This window comes from Musca domestica, unplaced genomic scaffold (assembly GCF_030504385.1).
Source record: "Musca domestica strain aabys unplaced genomic scaffold, Musca_domestica.polishedcontigs.V.1.1 1, whole genome shotgun sequence".
In the NCBI taxonomy this organism is placed as follows: domain Eukaryota; kingdom Metazoa; phylum Arthropoda; class Insecta; order Diptera; family Muscidae; genus Musca; species Musca domestica.
The window spans coordinates 29548307-29559419 of NW_026712114.1; the positions used below are offsets into that span (position 1 = coordinate 29548307).

Sequence of the window (11113 nt, forward strand, 5' to 3'; positions counted from 1 at the left end):
ATAGGCAAAATGCATTTCAGACTTAGAAACTGTTCCCGAAAGTACTCCAGGAGTACTTTCCGAATATATGGATCTTATAGGCAAACAGGAATATTTTCCGAATATGTGACCTTATGGGCAAAACGCATTTCAGACTTATATATTGTTCGAATTTTCAGAAATCGAATCGCTTAATTTTAGGAGATTTGGGGATAAAAGAGTCCACTGCACAGAAACTTTCCGAATATATGGCCCAAACGAATTTCAGATTTGAAATTTGTTCGAATTTTCAGAAAATTTATCGCTCAAACGAAAGGTATCGGGGAGTTCTTTCTTAATATAGGGACCGTATAGGCAAAAACAATTTCAGACGTAGAAAATTGTCGATTTTTTGGATAAGGTATTGCTCAATTTTAGAAAAGCAAGCACCCAGTGCTTAAACCGCTCATACACATTTCGTTATGTCACTTCCAAATATCTTCAGATTGGCTTATTCATCATTTGAATTTTAATATCAATATGCGGGCTTTGCTAAGGAAGTTCATCGAGCAAATTTTGGGTGAAATCGAACAAATTTTAGGCTCACGAAAATTCTACCCACATAGCCAAACCTTTACAATTTGTGGTCACCACTCTGTATTTTTACGCCAATTTTTGTGACTTCTTCTGTTGGTGGCGCTGTTATTTTTTTTTTCTTTTTTCATTTACAAAGTTTGTGGCTGTTACAACTAGAGCGCTGATTAATTTCCTGTTGTATATTTTTATGTGCATATTGTAACATCAAACAGCAGCAGCTGCCTCAAAGGCGTATCGTAAAAATGTAAGGTGTTCTCGAGGCTTAAACGAAGTTAGTTGGCTATCGAAAATTCCATTCTATTTAGACATGCGTTAACAGATAAAGAGCTGACATAGGTTTCGGAAATGAAAAGATGAACATCAACAAGTAGGAACTAAAGTTTGTTTCGTCTATTTTATAGACCACTCTATTTATGCTACTTTATTGAAATAAATTCTGAATTTCAGAATTAAATAAATTCAAAATCTTCCGTGACAAAGAATGGAAAACATTAGTTGATTGTTAACAATTAAAAAGACTGTAAGTTCGGCCGTACCTTCAACACCCTCCACCATTTTGAACGAATTTGCAAATTTTCAATCGGTGAATAGTGTAGCTAAAATCATCAAATACCACATACAGGGTGAGATGAAAAGACTACAACAAAGTCAAACGACATAATTTTTACATTTTTTTGATTTTATTAAATGAAAGCGAACAATGTCGGAAATAGCATCAAATTTTATAATAAGTTTAGATTAGTTCGACTTGTTCACCTTTGGCACGAATTATGGCCTTCGAAAGGCCAATGAAACCGTCACACGCTGCCCAAATGTTGCTCTGACCCATTCCCGGCGAAGCGCTTGCTTGGGGTGATCGACACTTTGGTATTTTTGGGTGGCGCGCGCTAGGTGCGATGGTGCTGATTCCTGTTAAAGTTCTGCGGCTAAAAAGTTTGCGTGCCCTAGGTCTTAATACACCCTCCAGAATATTTTCGCGATAATATTTAGAATTTATTCTGATGCCACGGTCGATAATACAAGCGGAGAGCGACCATCGGCTGTAAGAGGCGCCCACACCATCACCATGGCCGGATCTTGAGTTCTGGTGGCCAACCGAAGGTGCACATTTTCAGGATGTAAACACGATCATTTTGTTTGTTTATAAACTACTGGACAACGAATGTTTTCTCGTCGGAGAAATCCAAATTCGGCAGTTCACCACTTTCGGTCTTGCACTTTTTTGAATTTCAATGGCTTTACCCCGAGCTCATTTTTTAATATTTGCCGAATGGAATATTACAATACAATGTTCAGCTCACTAGCCATTTTTCGGCCACTGCGACGGGGTTTTCGATCAAGTCGCTTCTTTACTTTTCGAACCATTTCTGCTGATGCAGTTATACCATATAACCCTGTATGTCTTTGATACCTTACGGTTTTTTTAAAAAAGGACCTAATTTCAAAGAAATACAAAACTCACAAATGGATGTAATTTACAAAATTAAACAGCAAGTGTATATAAAATTAATTTTAACTAATTTTTTTCATTCCAGCACACTTTAACCGGCCACAGTGGCAAAGTAATGGCAGCTAAGTATATACAAGAACCAGTGAAAGTTGTAACCGGCAGCCACGATCGAACATTAAAAATCTGGGACTTGCGTAGTATAGCCTGCATAGAGACCAAATTTGCCGGATCTAGTTGTAATGATCTCGTTACCACCGATAGTTTAGGTTCGACCATTATTAGCGGTCATTATGACAAAAAGATCCGATTTTGGGATATACGTACCGAAAAGCAGGCCGATGATATTTTGATGAATGCCAAAATTACCTCATTGGATTTGTCAAAAGGTATGTTGACAATATCAAATATCAATTAACATTTTTAATTCCAATTATTTAATGACTGTTTTCAGATTGCAATTACCTCATTTGTTCAGTACGTGATGATACTATAAAACTTTTAGATTTACGCAAAAACCAAGTTATTTCCACATTTTCGTAAGTACCGCATAATATGATCAATATTTATTCATTAACACAAAGAGTATTCATGCTGAGCCACAACAGAGTATAAGTTTAACTTGGCATCTGAAAAAATAATTTTAATTAATTGAAATGTTAACCATTAAGTTGTTGTGTTGAATACCCCTATTGTTTAATTAATTATTATTGCATTCCATTATGCTGTTATTAAGTTCTGTGTTAATATTTATTTTTCTTTCGTTTCTTTTCGCTGCTTCCATTTAGCAATGAACATTTTAAACTTAGCTGTGATTGGGCCCGTGCCTCATTTAATATGAATGCCACAAAAATCGCCTGTGGTTCATCGGATGGCGTTATCTACATATGGAATGTCATGGGCAATTTGGAATGCGAATTAAAGGGACATGCGTAAGTTGTTATACCTAGATGTTTGCTGATGGTTTTATTTCTAGATGTAATGTTCTTTTTAAGAGTATGTGGAAATTTGTAAGAGTACGAATTTTAGTTCTCATTAGATTTAATGGTATATTTAAAGAGAGAGAATACTTGTACATTATGCTCAAAAAAAAAGAGAAACACTGGCATATAAAAATTTTGGTTAGTTGAAATACTCGTGTTACAAATAATGTTTTTGTATCCTTTTGTAATCTGCAGTAATTCGTTCTGTTGTATACCCTACAACACTATGTCGTGGGGGTATTATAAGTATGATTGGGCCAAAAATTATGTAACACCTCGAAATATTGGTTTCCCATATAGGAAAGTATATATGGATCTTCCTATCTCGCCGAGCTGAGTCGATCTAGCTATGTATGTCCGTCCGTCTTTCCATGTTAATTTTTAAGCACTCTATGTGTCGCAATTATGGTCCGATCTTCACGAAATTTAGAATGGAGGTGGGGCTAGGGTCAGAATAGAACCCTATTTCTTTTGGAGATGATCGCATAATATTTCGGGGTTGAAATGGACCAAAAACTGAAATTCCTGATTTTGCAGTTGCTCTACAGGTCGCAATTATAGATTAATCAAAGCGGAAGCTAGCATGGGGCTAGAGATTAGGGCTGGGCAGAAGCCTTCCAATTTTTATGGTCATTGGGTAATATTTAGTGGGTGAAATAGGCCACAACATTTGTGTTAAATAAAAGTAAAATTTTCCATTAAACCGCGAATATTTTTAATCCCGGCGAAATCACAAATAGACGAACAGGTTAATTCTGACCGTTACGTAGATGCCGATAGTAACTATATCGGTTATATAGCGAAATATATACAATGTGTATATACAAAGGAAGAGGATGTTAGTTAGAATGCTTATATCTCAAGAATGGCTGGACCGATTTTGACAAGATTTGTCAATTCAGAATGCCCTCTTGGCATAAAAGTATAAAATCTAAAAAAATAGCTGAAAAATATGCCAATAAAGATGTTAAAATAGATTTTGTAGTATTTCGTGACATTTTTTTTATTTTTTCATATTTTTTATCGCATGCGATTTTTTCAATTTGACTTATAATATTTTGTAATATTTTTTCACCTTACAACACAGGTTGGGGATATTATATAAGTATTGCAAATATCGTCCGATCCTCACGAAAATTTTCACAAGGGTAGGGTTGGGCTCAGAAGGGTTAGGCCTATTGTTTTCAAAGATGTCCGCAATATATTTAGGGGTTACAATGGACCAAAAACTAAAAATGTTCATGATTTTGCAGCCGTTATAAAGGTCTCAAATAAAAACCAACGGACACGAAATCTCGCATGAAGTTAGAGTTTAGGACAACGGGTAAAATGGACCACTACTTTTGTGTGAAAAAATTCCAACACTACCTACAGGCGATATCCTCTTGCATTTGGGGGTGATCGCAAAATATTTAGGGGGTTCAAATGAACTAAAAACAGGAAAAAAAATCCTGGAGCTAATCGACACTAGTATTTTGGTTGACCATTGGATTATATTTAGTTGTAAACCGGACCACAACAACTGACAGCACGACGGAGTGCGTAAATATTGGGCAAATGTCCCTGGTCAAAATGCTAAGGATAATATCTGGGCAGTGCACCGTAATTTTAAAAGCGAAATATTCCAAAATGGATTTGGACATATGGGGGCTTCAAACATAATGTAGTGTTGAATGGTATCACATGGTCGGCCCGCACGACTATTAATTATAACCTACAAATATCAATTTTTAGACAAATCCGTGAAAAAATGTGGTAAAAATCATTAAAATACCGAATATCGGCAGGTGCCGTTTAATGAGGCCCATACAAAAACGTGGACCTGTATATATAATGTTTCGCCATCAAAGCTAGAATAAATTATGACCTACAAATACAAATTTTTAGACAAATCCGTGGAAAAATGTGGCAAAAATCATCAAAATACCGAATATCGGGATGTACCGTTATATGGCGGCCATGCCCAAACGAGGACCGATATATCTCATTTTCAATACCAAGCATCCTATATACAACACAACTTGTTCTGCCAAATACGTCAAATAATGTGTTCTGTATCGTGATTTCAATAGACAGATGGACAGACAGACATAATATGTATACGTTATGGAGTCTACGACGAATATTTAGGCATGTTACAAACGGAATTACAAATTTTCAAGTTGGAGGGTACAAAAAATAATATTTTCACTCACAAAGGAAATTTTTAATCCATTTCGATTTTGACTCCAACTCTCATAGATAAATCCTTGGAGAGATTTTTTTTTTGTTTGTGGAAACTCGTACTCTATGAGCACTCCATGAGATTAAAATTCATCCAATTTAACTTCAGACTGCACAATATTTTAATAGGAGCTTTTAAATTTAGCAGAAACATTTCTTATTATTTATAACTATTTTTGAGTAACCTTACAAGTTTCCACAAATTTTACATAATTGTTGTATGTAAAAAATATTTACGTATAAAATCTGTAAATTTCCTACATCACCGTATCCGTCTTTTATTTACTTCTCATCATTGCATGCATTATCCATTGTTCATTGTAGTCTCTTTTTAGTTTTCACTTCATTTCTATGCTTTTATACATATTTTTTTCGGTTTCTCTCTTTCTTCCCAACTACCCATCAATTCCCCTTCCCTCCATCCAATGCTTTACAAAAACTGCTCTAAAACAAAAAAGTTCTGGTTCTGGATTATTTCACAGTTCTGCAGTGAATGCCGTCAGTTGGAGTCCCAATTTTAATGCCTTGGCTTCGGTGGGCAAGGGTAAAAAATGTTTGATCTATACAGAGTCGTAGCTGGAGATAACAGGCTGACCCAGATGTAAGAAAATAAGGTATATTGGATGAAATGAAACAAGTATGGCCACAATAATATAGCTCAGAAATTATTGATAAGATGAAGTTATTGTATAAAGAAAACATAACGATAGCAACGTTATAATGATGAAGAAAGAACAAGAAAACCTTCAAGAGGAAAAATATGAAAACGTGATTTTGAAATCAGTTTTGTATGTAAGATAAAACGGCAAACAAGCATTACAAAAAAATACAATTTGAAATTTTTTCTTGAATTAATAAAAAAATTAAAAATTTTGTTCGTTACTTTTATACTTAAAAAAACATAAGAAACAAAAACACAAATCCTTAAGTTCTTGTTTGTAAGATCTAAAATTTTCTGTAAGAAAAAAAAAACTTAATAATTTCAAAAAGTATATATGTATATCTGATGTATGTTTTACTTTATTTTTTACATTAAGTCACCTATATGTTTTATATTATAACAACAATGTATACATTTTTTATAATAATAATTATTAAGGTATTTACATGATATGCAAAAAAAGAATAGAAGAAGAACAAGAACCAACAATTACAGTTATGTGAACACAAAACTGTTTAATCTACATCAACAAAAACAGTACGTCATGATTTTGTTTTATTTAAGGCGAATTTATTTTATTTTTTATTACTTGTATTTAATATCAGTTTCAGTATAAGTTTGGAAACAAAAATCCTCCCCTCCAAAACATCACTGTAAATTTTTGTCTAACCAAGAAGAAAAACCAGAAAAAAGTATAAAAATAATAAAAGCCCATATAATGAAACAAAAACCGAAACTTCTTTTTTTATCAATTGTATATTTTTCTTAGTTTTTAATGGTAAGTAATTTTATATGCTGCCCAGATTTGTTTCATTTGATAAGCATTGACTTCGTGATGCTGTTGCTTCATTTGTTAGCCAAGAAGTTGCCACTCACCACCAAGGTATCTGTAAGCTATTAGTTTCAAATAACTGTAACAATTTTAAGACATCTTGGTTGTATGTGAACGTTCACCGGGAAATTCGTTGAGTATCCCATAACAGAGAGCCATTTAATTCTTCTGATTCACAAAAAATTGTTGAAATTTATGAGGTCATCAAATCATTTTTAGGTTACTATTTCACACTCTCACAATTTTTTTTTTTCAGAAGCCAAGTTAAGGATTTTGCAGCAACACAGGAGGAGATTTTTCTACAGGTAAAATAAACGCTAAGATTTTCATTTTGGGTTTCGAATTAATTTTGGCGAAAAGTTAGTTCACTCAAAATATCTGCTAATTTGTCCATTTACTATAATTCTAGAAAGTAATTTCTGCATTATTTTAAACATTGTATCTTAGAAACATTTTGGTAAAAGGTATATAATACTTGATACGGTGGAAATTTGTTAGTCAAAATTGCTTTTTTAAAAACTAGGTTTATTGAGCGATATTTACAATGGTCACTGCCTTCGGTTCCTCCTAAAAAATAAAAAAAATAAATATTTAAAAAATAAATAAAACAAGTAAGCAAAGGCAATAGTCGCACGTGCTACCCTACATCACTACAATATGTTAGAAGCCCGCTTATGTCCAAATCCATTTTGGAAGATTTCGGTTTTGAAATTATATCACGTGGCACTGCCTAGATATTACCCTTAGCATTTTGACCAAGGACATTTGTCCAATATTTACGCACTCTGTCGTGCTGTTATTTGTTTTGGTCCATTTTACAGCTAAATATATTTCAATGGTCATCCCTAGAATTCTTCCCTGTCCTTAACTCTCTTCTCAGGATTCAATTGTGTCTATTGGCTTCCATTGTGGGATCACGAAATTTCTCAGTTTTTGGTCCATTTCAAACCCTAAATATTATGCGATCATCTCCAAAAGAAATAGGTTGTATTCTGGCCTTAACCCCATCTCCATTTTCAATTTCGTGAAGATAGGGCCATAATTGCGAGCTGTAGAGTGATTACAAATTAACATGGACAAACGGACGGACGGACATACATAGCTAGATCGACTCTGCTCGGCGAGATAGGAAGATCCATATATACTTTCATATGTGGGAAACCAATATTTCGAGGTGTTACATAATTTTTGGCCCAATCAAACTTATAATACCCCCAACACATAGTGTTGTAGGGTATAAAAAGCTCAAAATCTAATTTATCACCAATATTAATTGCAAGGAACAAAATATCACAAACGAACCTGCATACAAGCCATTTCAATTGTGACGTGACGTCACGACTCAAACTGAAAAGTGATTTTCTGCAATTTCTCTATTTACCAGGTGCCCAGAAATAAATAGCAAGGAGTCTACAATAATATTATTATAATATTTCGGTCTGGCAACATCATTTAGAATTAAAAACCAAAAAAACCAAAGCATGATTTCAGGCGTACTTATGTGGCTGATTGCTAACCTTGAAATTTGAAATACCATAAACTCCGTAAATATTAATCAATCGCTTCCAAAATTTTTCTATATGATACGTTATTTTGTTCACAAAAAATAGAAATCCGATAATTTTACTTGTGTGAAGTGGGGATAATTTTGAAGTGTGTGGGATTAGGAAGAAGGATTAATATTTTTTATTTTCACATCACTTAATGCATCTGAATAGAATTCGTCCCTAATTTTCGCAAACTTCTTTGCAAATATATTTCTAGGGAAATTAGAAGGATTGGAACACTACATAGTTTAACACATCGGTAAACACAAATACATTGTCAAACTAAAATCGCATGTTAATTACATACACAGTCATATGGCTAGGGAGGGTATAAGTCATTTAATACGGCCAGAACGTGACTAATCGAAATAACGGTTATATACCCTAGGTCTCTTTGGACCAACTATGTTTCAGGATTTTGAAGTCGATCTAGCCATGAAGCTCATAAAACTCAATATTTCTATCAAATCAAGGTCTGTAATAAAGATGGTAGAGATCGGACCACTCCTTATGGTACCTCCTCAATGAAGGATAATCGAATAACCAAAACGATCATAAATCCGAAATATGCATCCGGTTCCCTTCGTATTTCACACATCCCATTATTTCTACTAATATAAGATCTGCTGTGAAGATGTGATATATGGGTTTATTCCTTCAAATACCTCTCGCACAAGAGTAAAAATTTTCTTCTAATTTCACACATACAAACATTTTTGCAAACACATGATTTGTTGTGAACATTATATATATCTGCGAACCCCTTTCTGGTACCTCACCCTAAATATCAATACTTTCATCTGTCATAATTTGCGAAACAAGTCAGCGATTCTTTACAATTTGCAATATTTACACATTTCTCTCAAGCAGAAATCTGAGCTGAATATGAAATTTATGATTTCGCATAACATTGGATATAAATGTTCTTTGTTGTTATTTTGTCGATATCAATATTTTTATCTGTATAGGATGAGATGTAAAAACTGCAAGCAACTTCAGACTGCTGTCATATCTAAGCCACTTGTCCGACAGCTGTTAAAACTATTCCAGTGACAGCTCATTATGTTGTTTACAAGCGTAAAAAAGCATTTTTGTGAGAATTTTCCAAAATAATGTTATTTGTGATTGAATTCAAGCGTAATAGTGTGATTTTTATATTTTTGGTTGGAAACTACAAGTGGCTATCGTTAGAGCACTCCAGCATTTAAATGTAAATAAATCTTTTGTATCTCGTACCATTGCTCGTTATCGTGATACTGGTAGCGTAGCCCCACGTCAAGTGGATTGGCGGAAGAAAACAACAACATAAGCAGAAATGGTTCGAAATGTAAAGAAGTGACTTGATCAAAACCCGCGTCGCAGTGGCCGAAAATGGCTCATGAGCTGAACATATCGAAAATATTCCGTTCGGCAAATATTGAAAAATGAGCTCTGGGTAAAGCCATTGAAATTCCAAAAAGTGCAAGAACTTGCACCGCAACAGAAAAAATAGACGAGTTGCTTTGCTTGGCCGAAAGTGGTGAACTGCCGTATTGGTTTTATCCGATGAGAAAACATTCGTTGTCCAGCAGTTTGTAAACAAACAAAATGATCGTGTTTACTTGCCAATGAGGTCAGCTGAAAATGTGCACCTTCGGTTGGCCACCAGAACTTAAGCGCCGGCAATGGTGATTGTGTGGGCCGCCATAAAAGCCTTTAGCCCGCAAACATTTTGGCCGCAGACCTTGGACATTCCAAGAGGACTCAGCACCATCGCACTCAGCACGCGCCACCCAAGAATGGTTACAAAATTAGGTTCCTCGCTTCATTTCCAGCACACAATGGCCACCAAAATCTCCTGATACCAATCCGTTGGACTATTGTGTCTGGAGTATTTTGGAAAGCAAGGTTGGCGCTAAAAAATACCAAAGTGTCGATCACTTCACCGTGCTTCGCCGGAAATGGGCCAAAATACAACGTAAAACATTGAGTTCGGCCGGACCGAACTTTTAAAACCCTTCACCTTTGGGTAAAGGAAACATTTTTATAAAATAGTATCTGGATTCAAATGATTTTCACTTTAAGCTGAGCCCATTTGTATAATACAGTTAAACTTTGAAGTGAGTAAGACCGTTATATGGGGCCATACCAAAACGGGGAAATATACAGACAATTTTATATGACAAGGGTTTTTATCTATTGCGAGTCTTAAATACCAAATTTAAAACAGTTTCGTGGGTAAATTTGACTGGGATTATCAAAATAATGAATATCGGTGGGTACCGTTACATATACGCTATAGGAAAATGTGGATCAAGTTATTCAATGTTCTTCGACAGGAGCTAGAACCCATTACGAATTACAAATACCAATTTTTGGACAAATCCGTGGAAAAATATTTCAAAAATCATTAAAATACCGAATATCCGTGGGTACCGTTATATGGCGGCTATGTCAAAACATGGACCGATATAAACCGATATCATACCAACCATCATAGACACAATACTAATGGTTCTGCCAAATTTTGAAGCTTTACGTCAAATAATGTGGAGTGTATCGTGCCTTCAACAGGCAGACAGATTGACATCGTTAAATCGACTCAGAATTTTATGCTGATTATGAATATATACTTTATGGAGTCTACGACGAATATTTAGGGATATTACAAACGGAATGACAAAATTAGTATACCCTTCTTTTCAAGCTTGAGGATACAAAACCCCTCCGTAAATATCAAATCTAATTTCCGTCGTACAAAAATCTGATAAAATGCAAACAGTTCTTATTAAAATTTGTACTCAAATTTCATTCTTAAATAAAATATTTAAATGCGGCAACACCATTGCCTCATTTGGACCCATAAACTCAAAGTTGCGTTGAAAT

General features: G+C 34.6%; 1 protein-coding gene across 4 annotated transcripts in view; it reads left to right on the forward strand.

Annotated features, from left to right (window-relative positions):
* LOC101901279 (autophagy-related protein 16) overlaps positions 1-6409 on the forward strand; it is a 342937-nt gene extending 336528 nt beyond the window's left edge. For 3 of the 4 annotated variants that reach the window (XM_059121456.1, XM_059121460.1, XM_005190929.4), the window contains 4 exons: positions 2091-2391; positions 2457-2541; positions 2791-2934; positions 5667-6409. In XM_059121456.1, coding sequence (XP_058977439.1) covers positions 2091-2391; positions 2457-2541; positions 2791-2934; positions 5667-5784 — 648 coding nt within the window. In that variant the 3' untranslated portion in view covers positions 5785-6409. The remainder of the gene's footprint in view (positions 1-2090; positions 2392-2456; positions 2542-2790; positions 2935-5666) is intronic. The other variant, XM_059121462.1, reaches the window with a different exon arrangement.
* Positions 6410-11113: the final 4704 nt, after the last annotated feature.